The 18,269-nt window shown below is 43.9% G+C and overlaps 1 protein-coding gene across 1 annotated transcript in view; it reads left to right on the top strand.

Moving 5' to 3' along the window:
• LOC137162527 (butyrophilin subfamily 1 member A1-like) overlaps positions 1 to 17,083 on the top strand; it is a 46,895-nt gene extending 29,812 nt beyond the window's left edge. Inside the window, exons 5-12 of the mRNA XM_067562412.1 lie at positions 1,254 to 1,370; positions 3,129 to 3,476; positions 4,356 to 4,637; positions 6,187 to 6,294; positions 6,959 to 6,979; positions 9,527 to 9,547; positions 15,196 to 15,228; positions 16,563 to 17,083. Coding sequence (XP_067418513.1) covers positions 1,254 to 1,370; positions 3,129 to 3,476; positions 4,356 to 4,637; positions 6,187 to 6,294; positions 6,959 to 6,979; positions 9,527 to 9,547; positions 15,196 to 15,228; positions 16,563 to 17,083 — 1,451 coding nt within the window. The remainder of the gene's footprint in view (positions 1 to 1,253; positions 1,371 to 3,128; positions 3,477 to 4,355; positions 4,638 to 6,186; positions 6,295 to 6,958; positions 6,980 to 9,526; positions 9,548 to 15,195; positions 15,229 to 16,562) is intronic.
• The last annotated feature ends 1,186 nt before the right edge of the window (positions 17,084 to 18,269 follow it).

Below are 18,269 nucleotides of genomic sequence, written 5' to 3'. Positions count from 1 at the left end.
GCTGGAGGGCAGCTCTCAGCCGCAGGCTCTGGACTTAGTCTGAAGCTGCTGCAGATTTCACCGTGATCTGCCCCCACCTTCACATGCTGACATGTTAGAAAGGCTGCAGCAAGCGCCTTGTGACACCGGAAGAGACAGGGCTGCTCAGGCGGGGGCGGAAGCTGCTGCCCCAGGGGATGATGATCCGCGCACACAGCCCCGCTTTGGAAGTTTAAGGACACCAGGGAGCCGCGGGGACCCCAGCACACAGGAGCCGGGCAGCCAACCCAACGGCAGGGCTCCAGGGCAGGACCTGTCACACACACACACACACACCTCCGCCACTGGGCAGCCCAGGGGCATCTGCCTCTGTCCCGCTCCCAACTGCACCACAGTGAGCGGATTGGGGGACAGTGGGAAACAAGCCCGCAGACCCCCCTTCCCTCTGTGGGGCACTGCCGCTGCCACCGATGTGGGAGGGGGACGCGCAAATGCAATCATCGGCCCCCTGACCCACAGTGCACCAGTGCCGCAAAATGATCCTGTAATCCCAGGACAAATGGGTCTTACTCTGAGTACAAACTTTGCTTTTGAGCTCAATATTCAAAATGATACATGCTCTATTTTCTCCTTTCATTGTAATTTAACATCAACCTCTTTTAGTTATTGGATTTAACAATCTATTTCTTTCTTTCCTCTTATATTTTATTGAAGAAAACTGGACCTGATCCTGCTCTCAATGCATTCAAAGGGGGATTTGATATGAATGAATTCACGGTATGTTTCTGTTTTCTAAAGTAAGTTACAAACTCATGCAAATCCAACTTTATGGGGGAGCGTCCTACTCTGTCGTCCCTGCTATTTCATAGCTCTGGTTATGGGACTGAATCTTTTTGCCTGTGATACGTTGAAAGAAAAAAATGAGTAAAAAACCCCCAACAAGAATAGCCAATTCACACACAAACTCACACTCACACTCTTTCTCATTCCTTAACATTTTTTCTCCATTAATGGAATTATTACTGACTCTGATTTGACTTTTTTTTAATGTGGATTTTGTAAGGCTGGGACAAAATCAGACTCATAAAGGAAATACATTTTCAACTTTAATTGAATGGCTGTTCTAACTCCATAATATGGAAGAGTTCACTTAACAATATATTTATCCTTTTTTATTTAATGTCTCCTCTTTAATGTTTGACTAATGATTCAATGTGAAACAATCTTATGCTCACTATGAGAAGTCTTTTTTTCTCCTTCTTCCTGTTGTCTAGATCAAGTTGCAGTGAAGATGAAGGTTCTTTCATTCTGCCACAGCTTCAGAGCCAGCTCCCCTCTCCCTGGTTTTGTTATTTTCTTCCTTACTTTTTACATTCACAAGATGGAATCAGGTAGGAATCCGCAATGTGTCTGCTGTTTCCAAGAGCAGTTTCTCAATGATCGGTCCGTGGATCACACCGATCCCTGAGATTTCCCTGACACAGTTTAGGAAGGCTCCAAACTGGACCCTGGTATCAAAAAGGTTGAGAAACACTGTCTTAGAGGATTTATTTAGGTCCATGAAGTGTCTTAACAACATGCTTAACTCCAGGTCAATGGAACTACACACAGTGTGTAAACTTAACCACCCAGCAAGATCAACACCTTCATTATTAATTTTTGCTCTGATTGTGTTGCTCGTGGGTTATTTTATTTCTTCCTGGGACACTGTACACAAGTTTCTTCACACGAGTATTTTTAAAAGATAGTTAAGGATGTCCAAAGCATTGGATGAACATTTATTGAAGAGTTTAACAATAATAATTAACAATAAAACAAATCTATAAATTAAGTTAGTGGGTTTCAGATGTAAAAAAGAACAGAGCCCTATTTGAGACTCACATGTTCTCAAGAATCTAAGAACCAGAATATATTGATGTCATGTGACTTCTTTATTGTTACCTAATACATATAGGTTAGGTGTAGTATACACCATATTATTAGGTATTATGTGCACAATAGTCCAATACTATGCATTATATATATATATCTGTTCAGTGTGGGAAAGTTAAATTAATGGAATGTGTTATGCTCTTCCCACAATTCTGTTGACCAATCTCAAATATCCCACAAAACCTTGCAAAGTTGAAGTTAGCGTTCACAAAAATAAAAAGGAAGCCTATCAAAGCTCAGACACATGAATGTTGTGTCCTAGCACTGCTTGGGATGTACCTCTACCCACCTGGTTTGTATGTAGTGTCCAAACAGAGATAAGGAAGTTATTGAACACGTTGAGGAACTGGTGGGTTGGATCGTAGGTGATGTATGAAGTGCTTTTTCACTTGTAAACTGCCATGATATAAATGTAAGTGGGTTTGGGAGTGTGTTTTAGAAGCACAACTTCTGTGTAAAGTGAACACACTGCCAGATGAGAATTGCTTCCAGGAGAGAGGATATGTGTGCCTCCTTTTCGTAGTGAACTCTTTTCTCTTTAGGCAACACCTTTGGTTAAGTTCAGTTATTTGGTCTCTTTATCATATGAAGCATTGAACCATAATAGACCAGCCATTGGCTGTAGCACTAGGGCTCTGGCTCAGGAGCACCTGGGTGAAAGAACACCAGATATGGCCCCCACCAGCCCCGGTGAGGCCCAGCGAATGTCATGGCAATGGCAGTGAGCATGTCAATTCGAGAGCACTTGGGAAAACAGGCTGTTGAATAGGAAGCTTGTCTCAACTACACACCGAGCACGTCCATTCCCAGTTCTCTGCCTCAGTTTCTCTGATGTGTGACTGTGCCATGGACTGAGGCACCCCTCTTCAGCTTCCCACCCTGTGTCAGCACCTGTGCCATGGACTGAACCTACCTATTCCCAGCTCCTCACTCCGTCCAGTGCTCTGTGCCTCTGCCATGCACCAAGCTTGTCCATGCCCCCCTCTCAGTGCTGTGTGTCTGGGCCATGCACTGCGGCTGAGTGTTCTTATAACACAGCCCCACCCCCACTGCACATGAGCACTGCTCTCCCTGAAACATTCAGCCTGAAATTTTCCATGCCGGTGTCTGCCTCTGCCTGAACTTTTTGGAAATGGAACCTGTTGGATGTGTCCTTCCTATCCAATCCCCACCTTCCTCTGAGCTACATTTGTTGTTGTCCTGGTGCTTTTTTCCAGCCAAGTTCACAGTGATTGGATCCCGTGACCCTGTCACTGCCACCCTGGGTCAGGACACTGTGTTGCCCTGTCACCTGTCCTCCAGGATGAGCGCTGCAAACATGGAGGTGAGATGGTTCCGGTCTCAGTTTTTATCCTTTGTGCACCTGTATCGCGATGGGATGGATCAGTATGAAGGGCAGATGACAGAGTATCGGGGAAGGACAGAGCTTTTGAAAGATGGACTCACAGATGGAAACATTCCCTTGAGGATTCTCAATATCAGACCCTCTGATGAAGGACAATACCTCTGCTTTGTTCAAGATGATACTTTGTATGAAGAAACCGTATTGGAACTGCGGGTAGCAGGTCAGTGTTTTCTGACAGTTTTATCTTTGCGTGGTCTGCAGGCTTTATTCTTTCCTATTACAACAACTGTGACTCCCTGCTTGTGAAATATTTCACAATAACAATGTGTGTCTAAATTTGAGCAAACAGTCACTTGGGAAAATATACCGACAACATGTTGTTAAAAACATTTTCAGAATGCAAAAGCCCATTTTTTGCCATATCTTGATTGACTCCAAAAGGGGTCTTTAGTTAGGAGGGAAGAACTTGTGGGCAAATATGGCCTTCCAGTTGCTCTGCAGTCATTTCTAGGATGTGTGGCTAAGGTGGGATTGCCAGACTTTTATGGCCTTCTTATTGGTTCACTACTGGCTGTTTCTCAGGGGTGTAGCTAAAATCAGATGCAGCCTTCGTATTTGCTGAGACTGTATAATGGTCATGGAGGTGGTGCGGAGTTATGTATTTACCAGTCTTAGACAAGACGGATCTTTCTCCCATGCTGCTTTGAAACTAATACCCTCAGGCCAATTAATTTTTTTTACAATAAATATATCTATCCAATGCACTTACTATCAGATTTTCCAAAAGCTCATATCCCATTCGGGTATCTAAATGAAGAGGTCATATCTCCAAAAGTACTTAGCATTCAGTTCCTCCTGTATTGAGAGGACAATATTTCTCACTGACTCAGTGCTATTATTTTAAATGTTTCTTCACAGTTTTTGAGTGTCCATGAGCATTGGGATTTCAGAGATTCCAGTATCCATTTAACTCTTCAACTGGCAACCCACATGAATTAGTGCTTTCTAGTGTGAGGAAGGGATCCACGATCTGTCCCGCCTCCCTTATGCCTTATAAATTAATTCATGGAATTAACACCTTTATGTATTTCCCCCTTAGGTTTAGGCTCTGCTCCTCTCATCTCTGTTGAGGGTCACCAGGATGGAGGGATCCGGGTGGTTTGTCGATCAGCTGGTTGGTACCCAGAGCCTGAGGTGCTGTGGAAAGATCTCAATGGGCAACATTTACCATCACTCTCTGAAACAAAATCCCGAGGGGATAACAACCTGTTTGACACAGAAACTGCTATCGTTATAAAAGAACAGTCAAACCAAAAGTTGTCCTGTTGCATCAGAAACACCTTTCTCAATCAAGACAAGGAATCGGCAGTTTATATAGCAGGTCAGTTACCATTCAAATCCCACCCTGAACTCACCATCGCTAGAAATAAAACATGACTTAGGAAGAAAAGAACTGAAACATCTGTGCTGGGTATTTCATAATCCACATACAAACAAAGAAGATGGGAGGCTGGTATCTTTACAGGGTCACAGTTTAGGCAGCCTCATTCCCTTAATTGTTAATATTAAGACTATGAACATTTTAGATTTCATGTAAATTTAATATTAAGTCTGATTTTTCCTGATATTCTAGTGCTCACACACACACGCACATACGCAAACCTTCCATCATTTTTTAGAAGAAACTTTCACTCAATGCACTGACACAAGATGTTCCTGCAACCTTAAATTCATATTAATGGTTTATTTAAATGGGTAAATTTTGTGCTGTGGCTTGTTTGTGATCTTGTCGCTACACCAATTAATTCCTGATTACTTGTGTGAAATGTCACCTAAATCATATGATGATGTTGTTTCTACTGACTTTCAGTGGGACTTGTGCTCCTTAAGTCACTTTGGTCCAGATCCACAAAAGGACTCGATGTACCGTGGTCTTCACACAAAAGTTGCACTTATTAACTATTAAGTTAATCAATGGTACTTGCTTGGGTGAACACTGATACAAGTTTCAGCATGCCCTCTATAGATTTATCTTGAGTCAATTCCTTACCGACTTCAGCTAGATGGAGGCAGGGCACTATTAAGCTGATTTATTATTTAAGGTTTTGTGCAGTAATTTATATAAATTGGTGGAACCCACAGAAGTTGTCAACTCTTGAACCTATTTAAAAATGACTCCATAAGAAGGTGGCCCCAGTTTCACTAGATCAGAGCACAAACCATGTGCAGAGAAGGCCTGAGGCACATTTGAAAAGTCCATCCTGGTTATATCCATCATGGAGTCTTTAAACCGTGATCTGAGGACTTCAATAAGTCAGTCATAGGTTAGGGGTCTATTACAGGAGAGGGTGGGTGAGGTTCTGTGGCCTGCGTTGTGCAGGAGTCAGAGTAGATGATCATATTGGTCCCTTTTGACCTTAAAGTCTATGAGTCTGTGACTGAATCACTGTGAACACAAGACCAGCAAATGAAAATTAGTTAGTTTGCTGCACCAATATCTTTAGGAATTGTGATTGTGATTTCTCCAAATATTTGAGGGTAATGGCAGATTTTTCAAAAATATTCTGATTAATCTGACAATTTCTGAATGTTGCTGAACACTAAGGGACAAATTATTTGGTGTAACTCTGTTGAAGTCAAAGGGGTTTTATGAGCTGATAATTAGGACCTGAAATCTACAGTCCTCTGAATAGCCATGACTCAAACCAGGCCTGTTTTCCCAAGGATAAATCAGTGTTAAAGCTGTGTTGGTTGGAACCGTTTTTAAGATCAGTGTCTGGTCTTTTGTGTAGTACACACATGGCCATTCTTTCACTCTTGTCTCACAGAAATCCTGCTGGGCACTATTTGTGTATTTTTATGAAATAAAAACATTTGCCTTTAGTCACTGCTTCCAAACTAAGGAAAGTCCTGGGTGTTTTGTTTTTCAGATCCCTTTTTCCCGAGGGTGAATCCCTGGGTGGTGGCTCTGAGTTTGATCCTGATGGTTTTGTTTGTTTGTTTGATTGGCCTCATTATTTATCACTTTAAAATGAAAGGTAACTATCAGAGGGAGAAATGCACTGGATATGAAGGTTTTATTCTAATAAATGAATAAGGGCAATTTAGGAATTGAACATGAAATGAATGTGGGACCTGCTGATCTTGTCCTAACTGAAGAAGAAGAATATATGTGTATTTATTGATAGAGGGTGGTGGCAGAGGTGGGTGGGAGAGAGAATAGAAAGTGAACCAGACAATAAGATCATAACAGACAGAACTGTGTTCTCCTTCGTCCTCTATCTCTCCCTCTTTCCCAGTTCTCAGGGGGTTACAGCTGTCTGTCTCTGGTCCCACTTGAGAGAAGGTTCTGCAAAACCTAGGCTTCCATATGTGCACTTCAAATCTCTTTATTGGTAATGAAGTGTAAGGTATCCTGACATTATAGTGATGGGCCCTATAGAAATGCCCTGTGGTAAATCAGTAAATGAACACATTTGTTCTTCAGTCGGGGGGGAAAAGGTTGTATAAACTTTTACATAACTCAGACATCCCTGTCCATGCCCTGATTCACTTAATCCATAAAGAATATCTGCCCAATTTCCAAGTAAATGAGACATGTCCCTCTATGCTCCTAATGAATTTTCTTACTATAGCATGTAATGTTCTAACTCTCATGAAGCACGAGATGAGAATAATTTCTTTATTTCTGTATTTTTTAAGGGAAACTCACTGAAGAAGTTGGTAAGTTTCAATTTTCCTTTTTCCACAAATGCAATTTTTGACGATAGTTACACATTTGTATATAGGCTTGGTTGTTTCTTTGATTTATTTTATTTTTGTGTGTGTGTCAGGATGGGCGGGAGGAAGACGTTGGTGTGTGTGTGTGATCGGCTGAACCTTTTAGGGTCTGTTGGGGTGTTTCCAGAGACTCTTTCCCTTAAAGTCCTTCTAATGAGGGAATGAGCTCAGCAGAGGCACGTGTTTCAGGGTTGTGGATTTTTCACACACCTGAGAGAAGTGGCTATGCCTAGTTTTCAGTGCAGACAAGATCTCAATCTCAGAGTTTTTCACAAGAATCTACAGAGGTCTGGCTTGTTAATGAAGGTGTGCTGAAGTGGGAATTTTCTGTAATATGTTTATCAAGCATATGTGTGCCTCAGTTTCCCCTATATGCGGCATTGTTACCCAGTAGGGGGAAAGGACTGTTTGCTCTCAGAGCAGTCTAGGAGACATAAGTGCAGGTGCTGCCTGCTGTCTGGGCCTTAGTCTCTATATTTTTTGTACCAAATTGGATCCTCACGTGGGATTTGTTGCTGGGTTAGGTGACCTAGTGGTTAGTACACTTATTGCCCCCTCCCAGTGGGCAGGTCTTGCCACCCAGGTCCTCTTTTAATCAGAGGAGCAGGGAGTCAGGCAGTGGTAGGGATGTCCAGGTCCATCCACTCCACCTGGCTCTGACCCAAGAGGAGGGTCAACAATGTCTGGTCCCCAAAGTGGTCCTCTGAGTCGCCCTCCCTGCATCACTTCCTACCCTCTGCTGTTCTCCTCCAGCTTCCAGTCCAAGATAAGGTGAAAAGAAAAAGAAAAGGCAATCAAAGCATCAGCCCCAACCAGGCTAAGCGTACAGTCAGTCCCTTGGGGAGACTTCTCTGGCAGCCTTGTTGGAAGGCTTCTCTGGCCACTGTTGGAAGACAGGATGCTGGGTTAGATGGATCAATGGTCTGACCCAATATGGCCTTTCTTATGTTCTTGTCAGGACCCTTCCGGGTAGGTCTGTCCTCCTCAGTCTCTTCCTTCTGAGCTGGATTACTCCCTTTCCACCCCTTTCCCCAGTTGGAGCATGATCTGCAGGGCTGGGGGGTCCGGGATACCTGGGCCCAGTACCGTCCTTTCACCCTTCAGGCCAAGGATAGGTTTGTATACTATCCCCTCACACACCCTTCCCCTCAGACTTTGGGCTGTGGTGTCCTGGGGCCAGTTCATGTCCCCTCCATCCTGTGATAAGAAGTCAGCATATTTGTTTTCTGTTCCTGAATGATGTTCCAGCTGAAAGCTACATGGCTGCATTGAGAGATACCGCTGCATATTACCTGGGTTATGGTGTGTAATTGAGTTCAGCCAGTGGAGTGGAGCATGGTCAGTTACTAGGTGGAAGGGGTGTCCCCTCAGATAATTGCTTAGGGCATCAACGGCTCATTTAACCTCCAGGGCCTCCTTCCTGTCGCTCAATTAGGCTACCTCCTGTGGGAACAACTTCCTACTGAAATAGAGAACAGAGCGTTCTCTTCCTCCAAATTCTTGAGTCTGATATGAGACACATCTCTTTGGAGAATAAAGGACTTTTAGAAGTCTGAGTGGAATTCTCCTGGCTGCTGGGTCAATGAGTCTTTTAGTGCCTGAAATGCCTTGTCACGGCTTTTAGTCCAATGGACCTTTTTGGGTGCAGTGTCTTTAACCAGCCTGTCAAAGGGGCAGCCCTGGCAGTGAAGTTTGGGATGAACGGTGGATAGTATCCCGCTAATCCCATAAAACCGTCGGACTTGCTTGTTTGTGGAAGGGACAGGGCAGCTCACTAGAGATTGGTGTTCTTTCAAGAAAGATTGTAGCTGCGCTGTCTGCCCTTCCCCTCCACAGCATACCCTAGGTAAATGACTTCTTGGTTGGCCAGGCGACATGGCTTGGCCATCTAACCTGCCTCTTTGAGAGCTTGTCATACCGCAGCAACATGCTTCATATGCTTGGCCCAGCTCTCACTGTAGATGATGATATCGTCTACGTAGGTGGCTGCATAGGATGTATGTGGCCACTCTGTCCATCAGTGGCTGGAAAGTGGCAGCGGCCCGTGAAGTCCAAAGGGCTTGGATTTAAAGTGGTATACTCCATCACAGGGAGTTTGTTCAGTTGTTGTGGAGTTGTTCGCTTTTAAATTTAATTTTTTTTTAAGCATTATTAAACCTGTTTTTGTTTTTTCATTTATTTGTTTTTTATTATTATAATTCTTTCTTTGTGGGGTGTGTTTTTTTAATGTAACTATATAAAGTGTGGGGAAACACTAAACTGGATGAATTTCACGCCAAAAGCTAATTTGAAAAATTAATATGAAATAGAGTCATTGAGTCACAGAGTTTAAGACCAGACATGATGACCGTATCCTCTAGACTGACCTCCTTAAAAGGAGATTGAATAGAAATAATCTCTCAATCTTTACTGTTTTATTGATGATAAAGAGAAATAAAACATTTACCAACACTTACCAAAAATATGTATTTATTTCTCTTTAAATTTTAGACAAACGAGCTCAAGAAATAAGTAAGTGGCATTATCCTTCCTCTGATAAGATACTTTTAGTACCAATTTGGATCCTCATGTGGGAGTTTGTTTAATTGTGGTGGAGGTGTTTGTTTTAAAATTGAACATTTAAAATATTTGCAATATGAAAACTTTTACTATTGGTTTTCTTGCTTTACTACTACTACTAGTAGTATTGTGGCAGACTGAGGGGGTTGCTTTTTCAATGTACCCTTATAAAATGTGGTGAAAGATGAAACTGGAAGAATTTCAGTTCACAACAAAAACTTATTTGAAAAATTGATAAGCAATAGAGTTGTAGAGTTTAAGACTAGGAGGGATGACCAGATCCTCTAGTTTGACCTTCTTAAGAGGAGATTGAATAGAAATAATCTTTGTCTTTACTGTCATACTGTTGATAAAGAGAAATTAAAGATAAGAAAAGGCAAACACCTAACAAACAATATGTGTATTTCTGTTTAATTTTTAGGCATAAGAGATGTAGAAATTGGTAAGTGTCATGAACCTTCCTCTGAGAAGAAATATTTTGTACAAAATTGGATCCTGATGAGGGAATTTGCTGCATTGTTGTGGAGTTGTTTCCTTTTAAAATTTTTCTTTTTTCTTTGAGCAGTGGGGGTTGTTTGTTTAATGTCATTTTATAAAATTTGGGAAAAGAATAAACTGGATGAATCGGACACCAAAAGGTTCTTTGAAAAATTGATGATTTTGATTCACAGAGTTTAATAGCTGAAGGGAGGACTGGAGTCTCTAGTCTGACCTCCTGAAGAGGAGGTTTAATAAAAATAATCTCTCAGCCTAAATGTCTTACTGAAGATAAATTGAAATAAAGGGAAACTTCTAACAAATTTTTTTTTCTTTCTTTCTTTAATGGGATACACAATGCAGAATATGGTAAGTCTGATTCTCTGCCCTCTGAGAAAATGTTTACATAATGTTGTGATACCTCATATGGGTGATTTTGTTTCTTTAATTTTTGGAGTTGTTTCATTTTTCGAGTAACTTTTAAAAAGAAATTAGGGAAAGACAAACCTGAGGACTTTCAAACCAAAATGTAGTATGGACTGTTTTAATGAACAAAAAATGCGGTTTGTATTGCAGTGATCTCTCTAAGTGTCAGGGTTGAACAGAAGGAAATTCGCATCTTTACCTTAATACTGACAACTTAGTACAAAAGAACTTTAGCTTGTAAAAGAAGAAAGTTATACCTGAGGTTTGACACTTTGTGGATGAGCACTACAAAAAAAGTGCCACTGCGGAAACACAGTTAATAAACGCTTCTTTTTTGCGCAGACAGGAAAGAAATTCAGAGCTATTTTCCAGCTTTCAAACTAAGCTTGTTTTGAGTCATTAGAGCCAAAATATAATTGATTCTCAAATCTTTCTGCCCAACTTCCATATAACTCAGACACAAACCTCCACAGTCCCGTGAATTTCAGTCCTTTACTGTGTATTAATGCAGAAGTAAGTTCTCAATAATCATTCATATTTATTTCCATATTTTTAAAGGGAAACTTATGGCAGCATTTGATAAGTCTCCTTTCCTCTCTTTTCACCACTACAACTTTCTACATAACTGTATCTTGATCAGGGTGGAGGTTTTGGTTTGTTTGTGTGTGCACACATCTTGATTTATTTCTTTAATGTGGGGTAAGGCTAAGATTGATAATTTTCACATCAAAAGATAATTTGGAAAATGCAATAAACAATTAAAAGAAAGAGGTTTAAATCAAAATGAGCTCTCAGTCTCAACTTTAGTACTGACCGTACTGAGAAATGAGACAGAAGAGATAAATGTCATATAAATAAAATAGGGATTTGAATAGAAATAATCACAAATTCTTTACCTTAATGGCAACCTAATGTAATAAAAACATGTAATATATAAAAAAAGGGGGAAATGAACCTTTTCACCTTTGTGGTAAGACATGAGTCTCTCTCAATAGATTTGTTTCTACTAACCAGAGAAACAGCAAATATCCAAATCATTTTATCTAAGTATACATATTTGTAATTTAACTTTTCTTCATAATTGTAAATCTTTTCAAATAATGATTGTCTCTGACCCTATAAAGATTCATGAACTTAAAGTAACATAGAAAACTAGCTTTGCAAAGTACTTTAAAAGTTCACAAAGGTTTTCAAATGCTTGAAAAGGACAATTTGTTTGGTTGGGGATATTCTAATTTTTTAAAAATTCTGATCAACGCTGTTTCTTTATTAAAATTAAAAACTTCATTAATTAATAAAAAGATATTTCACAGAATGTATTTGATTAAAAAAAAGCCCCTCATAAAATATTTCAAAAAATCAAAAATGTTCATAATACTGACAATCTTCTGCCAAGAAACAAACAAAAAAACCACAAACCATATTTTTCTGATAAAAGGCCATTTTTTCACAGAAAACTTATTTATTATTATTTTTCTAGATGTCATGTGTTATTTTATGTGTCTGAGTAGAACCCTTTGAATTCAATGGAACTGCTCCTGTACATGGAAGCATACAAATAGAGGGTTAGGAGGAACTTTGAGAAGTCATCGACTCCAGCCCCCTGCACTGAGGCAGGACCAAGTAAACTTAGACCATCCCTGACAGCTGTTTGTCCAACGTGTTCTTAAAAACCTCCAGTGCCAGGGATTCCACAACCTGCCCTGGATGCCTGTTCCACGGCTTAATTACCCTTATAGTAAGAAAGATTTTCCTGAAATCTAACCTAAATCACAGGAAACTGATCGTAAGTGTTAATAGTTACATAGGTAATGGGACTTCTTAAATGTGTAGTCACTAGAGGAATGTCTTCACTGCAGAGTTCCAGAGGGGTAGCCATGTTAATCTGTATACACCAAAAACAACCTGAGTTCTGTAGCACTTTAAAGACTAACAAATTGAATTTCAGCAGCATAAGCATAACTGCAGAGTTAGTCCTGGTAATTTGCACCCGGGTCTAAGCAAGTGGGTTAGTGTTGCCCAGGTGTGAGTGTCCCCTCTGCAAAGCCCTACCCGAGTCATGCCCGTGTTGCTTTGTCCACAGTGGTGCTGCACACACCTGTGTGAGGGGCTAGTACTCTAGCGGGATGTCCCATGGTATGTAGCACCACACTGCGTTATGAATTCTTTCTCAGTCTATTGTGAGAGACCTTGTCTGTCCTTCCTGGGCTCTGTGCAGAAGTGATCTCAGCCCATCAGCTCAGTATAGTAACCACTTCTGGTCTGGCAAACACCACACATCTGCCTGCAACCCTGTTCCAGCCAGTGGCAAGGCATGGATCCAACTCAGAATGAGGAGTTGCTCCAGCTGTTAGAGTTAATGCAACCCTCATTTCACAACCAGAAGGCAGATGTAGGGCATGAGACAAGGTGCAGGACATTTCAGAAGCAGCTTGTCACTCTGGGAAGGCGGTGGCATGACTTGCTGAGGAGATCATGCAGACAGGAAGCTGTGGAGATAGCTAATGTGGGTTTAATAGTTGTGGATTCCTCCTTTGCTGACCGGTAGATCTAGAGCAGGAGAACAAGAACAGAACAATGGGAGCTACATTATGAAGCAGATCTGAGATGAACAGTAGTGGGTCCAGAACTTCTGCATGAGGAAGGCTGCATTTCTGGTGCTCTGTGACGAGCTTGTCCAGACCTTCAGCTCCAGAACCTTTTATTAGTGATGGTCTTAACATTATTTCAGGCTGTGCTAACACTGGATCTTGTCAATTTGCTGGAAATTCTGGAATGAAAAAGAGAGGACCTGTTCCAAGCCTCTAGTAGAAAACCATCCATCTATGCCATGGAGGTCTTTCACCACCTGGTGACTGATGGGCAGATTGATCACTGGAGAGGACCAGTGAGCCACAAGATTTGCGGGGAGTGTGGGAAGTTTGCTCTGCCTAGAAAACTGACCATTTGACGCAAACATAAACAGGCTGCTGAACCTAGGATGCAGCAGTCTAGAACCACCACAGATGGGCTCTGCAACCCTATCCACCTTACACCTGTGGCAGCTGGACACAAGATCTGGAACAGTGAGAGACATTGCAGGTGCTCTGCACTTTATACTGCCAAGGGCATTGCATGGGACTTAATATCTAAGCTGCCTCCAGAGATGTTGTAATGCTGGTGTCAGTGTGAGATCATAGACTGTAGGGCTGGAAGGGACCTCAAGAGATCATCTAGTTCAGCTCCTTGATCTGAGGCAGGATAAATGCACCTTCATATACACACATATGCTTCTGCTGCCCATTTCCCTACATTTCCAAGCACTGCTTGTACTGCTTTGCATGCCTGCAGCAGAGTGTGCCAGAACACAGCACTGGTTTCGTGTTTATTCCCCTGCCTGCATACACACTTGAAATCCATGTGACCAGGGAGGAGTGGGCAAGAAAGGAGGAAGAGGGAAAATGGAGGTCTTTTCTGACCTCAGGTGAAGCTTTGTTATCAAAGCTGACCAGCCCCACCCCCAGCACACAACATCCCTGTGTCAGTAATGAGATTGGTTATAAACATTGTTAATATTCCCCAGAACAATAACAAATCTGGCAGCTTGCATCTTACCCAGCTGCTGCAATGCTGGCCCCTCTTCTGCATCCTTCCTTGTCCATTCTCCCATCTGCTCCCCAAAGAGGTCCTGGAACTCAGGCTTCAGGTCATTCTGGCTATGCTACAAAGCACGTAGCATTTGCTATTGCTCCTCCGGTCCTGCTTTGCCTGATCAACCACCAGCACCATCCGTAGTCCAAAGCCCATCCAGAGGGAAAGGGGGCTCTCTGCTTGGGGCACTGCCAGGCACCTGGTCCAGCTCCTTGTAGAAAGGGCACATTCCCAGTGAGTGTCAGACTGGGGGATGTGATCCTGGCTTTTATGTAGTCTGGAGGGATTTAATTTTCTCCCTACACTGTGATTTCCTCTGGTAAATTCCCTTCTCTGCCAGCTTCTAGGAGATATCCTCCTGCAACAGCTGATTTTGACTCCATCCCTCCCCAAATCATGAGTATTACTGACCTGGCATCAGAAGTACACCAGGATCTTCATATTAGTACCTGGCCAGCTAGCAGCATGCTGGGAGGATGCTCTCCCATATGGCATCACTGTAGAAGCACTCTGGAAGTGCAGTAGAATTGTAGCAGATCACATGGAATGGTCCAATGTAGAGACCACCAGGGTCTCTACATTGGAAGGTGGTTTCTGGTACAGAAGAAGGACGTAGGTAGTGACCAAGAAAATATGGCCCCGGAGGAACTGTGGGAAAGCACTGGAGGACTATCAGCATCTGAGATGATTAGCCTCCTTCCGCACCGCAAAGTACCCAGGTAACTAACCTGTATTAAGGGGAACCTGGACTGTAGCCTATACCCAAAGTCTTGCCAGCCAGCCTGAGTTTAAAGGAGCAGCAAACTTGAGTCAGAGTTTTTGTGCTTGAGCAATAAACAGCTTAGGGACAGCAGCCAAGTAAGATCCTGGGCTAACTCTGCAGTGAAGATACACCCTGGGAGAGAGAGACTCATGAAGGTCAGTGGAGGTTCTGATGATTTATATGACAGGATACTGCTGGAAAACTTATCACTTTATTTTCCCTCATTGTAATAGTTTGTACAATACTGAATCATGAAATACTTGTTGAGATCAGCTCTCATCTCTAATGATGTGCTTGGTTTTAGGGTGGAGAAGAGACGTGCCACCTATAGAAGAAGGTAATTAACGATAGTATTTTATCAGTGTCTATATATCAGTTCCCAGGAGACAATGTTCCTCTTTTTTCTTGAATGTGGCAGTGGACGTGTTAGTTCATTCCCAGCATCCTGCATTTCACAGCACAGCATGAGGTGAGGCAGGGCTGTGATTGTGTCCTAGCACACCACAATGATCTGTATCATATTGCAGCTACTCTTCCTGCCTCTCCACTGCCTACCTCGGCTCTGCACCCGACAGAGATTTGTGAGAGCAGCTTCCACTCATTGCACAGAGCCAGTGGGAAATGCAGCTCCACAACCTCTAGCCCAGGGGGAGTTGGTTTTCTCTCCAGGTTCTGATGGCCTGTCTCCAATGCCGCTCTGTTTCTTCCTTCCTCTTCTCTATGGAGGAAGCCAGTAGCTCTGCAGTGACCTCATACTGACTTGGTGAGCAGGGAGTGTGTCTGTGGGTGATCCTTGCTCTAATCTTAAGCAGAGGGACAGAGCCTTGATCACAGACAGAGGCTCTCCTGGCTCCAATATACAGACCCAGGGAGTTCCTGTGATCAGGCTGCTAAACTAGGACACAGCAGAATAAAACCAGCACAGACAGGGTCTGCAACCTGGGATCTTGTCTCTTTTTTCTCTTCTCTCCAACTACCATGATACCAGAATTCTCCTGTCCCTGTTAAACAGGACATCGCTTTAGTCTCCCAGCACTAGCATGGCCCTCGCTTTCTTTCCACCAGCCACCTACTCCACAGCTCCCCCACACATAGCTTCTTCCTCATTCAACTAGGAGCCCTTCCCCTGTGTTAACCCCTCCCTCATGCTCATGTACTTTTCTGTTGCAACTGCTGCTGAGCAGTGCAGTTCTGGGCATGTTCAATCCTGCTCCTGTTTGGCCCGTTGCTGTCCGAGGACTGACATTTCAGAGCAGGCAGGATACCAGCGGCAGGGAGGCCCCAAACCAAAGTCCAGCTCAGGGGCAGCAGGGACACAGTGAGATTCAAGCTGGGGAGGGGAGCTCTGTCAATGTTCACCGAGCTGTACAATCTGCCAGGGCCCCAGAGTCTCTAGGCCCTTCCGTGGGGAGAGCTCGGGGCAGGGGGGAAAGATTCCAAGTCCCAGGCTTGGCCCAGCTGATTCTTTCCCTCTGTGACTGACTCGTCTCTGCCAGGCAGTGACTCTCCCCAGCACTTTGCTGCCATCTCAGAGCTGCCGGGTAAATCCTGGAGGAAGGAGATTTCCTGATTCACGCTCCAGGCGGGGCAGATTCTGTCACTGACACCATCAAACCCTCCCCCTGGGCTGTGCTCGGCCCCTAACGCTCTGATTCTCTCTCTTCCCCCCAGCGAATGTGACTCTGGATCCAGACACGGCAAATCCCGAACTCGTCCTGTATGAAAAAGGGAAAAGTGTGAGATGGGCAGACACACGGCAGGATCTGCCCGACAACCCTGAGAGATTTGACACTGAGCGCTGTGTGCTGGGCTGTGAGGGATTCACCTCGGGGAGACATTACTGGGAGGTGGAGGTGGAGGTGGAGGGTTTGGGATACTGGCTTGTGGGGGTGGCCAGAGAGTCTGTAAGGAGGAAGGGAGAGATCAGCCCTAGCCCTGAGGAGGGGATCTGGGCTGTGTGGTGGTGTGAGGATCAGTTCTTTGTTCTCACCTCCCCTGTGACCTCCCTGCCCCGGCGCCGTGTCCCCAGCAGGATCCGGGTGTGTCTGGACTGTGACCGGGGGCAGGTGACATTTTTCGATGCTGGTGACCAGGCCCTGATCTTCATTTTCCCGCCGGCCTCTGTCCCTGGCGGGAGAATCCGCCCCTGGCTCTGGGTGGGGGAAGGATCCCAGCTCAGCCTGTTTCCATGAGACACTGGGGACCCTCTCTAGCCTCACACACCCTAGTCTCTATGACCCTGGAGGACTCCCATCTACCCAGGTCCTTCATCTCTATGATCCCTGGAAGCTCCTTCCCCCTCCCTGCAGCACCAGGGATGGGAGGGGAAGGAGGGTGAAGAACCCCTGGAGCTGCAGGGGGAGCAGAGGGGCCCTGAGGGGCAGATGTGGGGATGGGCAGGGGCAGAATTAACAGCCGGGCTGGGACAGGCAGACGTGGGGGTGGCCGGACCCAGCATTAATTAATGAGGTTTGGGGGGTTGGGAGAAGCTGGAAGCTCCGCAGCAGCAGGGAGGGTTTGTACAATCTGTGGGGTTAGATCTCACTGGGGCTCCCAGCCAGAGCTCCTGCCGCAGGGCCAGTCACCTTCCTCTGTCGCTGCAGGGCTGGCACCACAGGAATTGTCACACACACGCAGGGGATGGGCAGGGAGAGTTCACAAATCACAGGATCACCCAGATACAGTCTGTGTTGTTTGAAACCTCATGTTTTGCAGGTTCAATTTCACGACTTTCGGTTCTGACTCACGATTTTTAACTTTTGAGGCTGGCAAAGTGGTGGAGCCCCTGGGGCCAGGGTGGGTTGAACCAGAGCAAATAGAGGAAAGAAAAGGGAAAGATAAAGTAAAACAAAATGAACAGAGAGTCCTGGAGAAAGTTTGTAAAATAGCTATGAAAACAATGAGAGGAAAATACTGAAGAGGGGATCCAGTCAGAGGCAGCGAGAGGGGAAGGGATAAACTCAGGGAGAGAATGGAGAACTTGAGTGGGGAATGATCTGTGGTAGGGATCAGAGGAAAGTTGAAGAGAAACAGAAATAAACAGGGGTGGGAAATGTGGGCTAGAAAAATGGTGAGTAAAAGTGAACAGTGTGAAAGAAAAGGGAGGAGAAAAGGGAACACAAAAGGGACAGAGAGATTTTTCAAATGTCACTGAAATTGAGACTGCAACTCATTAATTGCACATTTCACCTCCTTGGCTTTGTTGCCATTTTAGTGTCATTAAAAACTGTTCCCAAAATCTGTGTCTCTCTTTTCCAGTGCTGGGGTTATTGAAGCTACTTCTTAGCTCCTTTTCAATCTGACGAATATTTACATTAAATTACATCACATTAAAGCATACAAGACAATTCTGATTTGTTTTGTTAATTTCCCAGCTGC

The sequence above is a fragment of the Emydura macquarii genome, unplaced genomic scaffold (assembly GCF_026122565.2).
Source record: "Emydura macquarii macquarii isolate MOO-44397 ecotype Brisbane River unplaced genomic scaffold, CSIRO-AGI_Emac_v2 contig_2428, whole genome shotgun sequence".
NCBI classification, from domain to species: domain Eukaryota; kingdom Metazoa; phylum Chordata; order Testudines; family Chelidae; genus Emydura; species Emydura macquarii.
The sequence above is the reverse complement of the archived record's forward strand: the minus strand, read 5'-3'. Positions and strand labels throughout refer to the sequence as shown.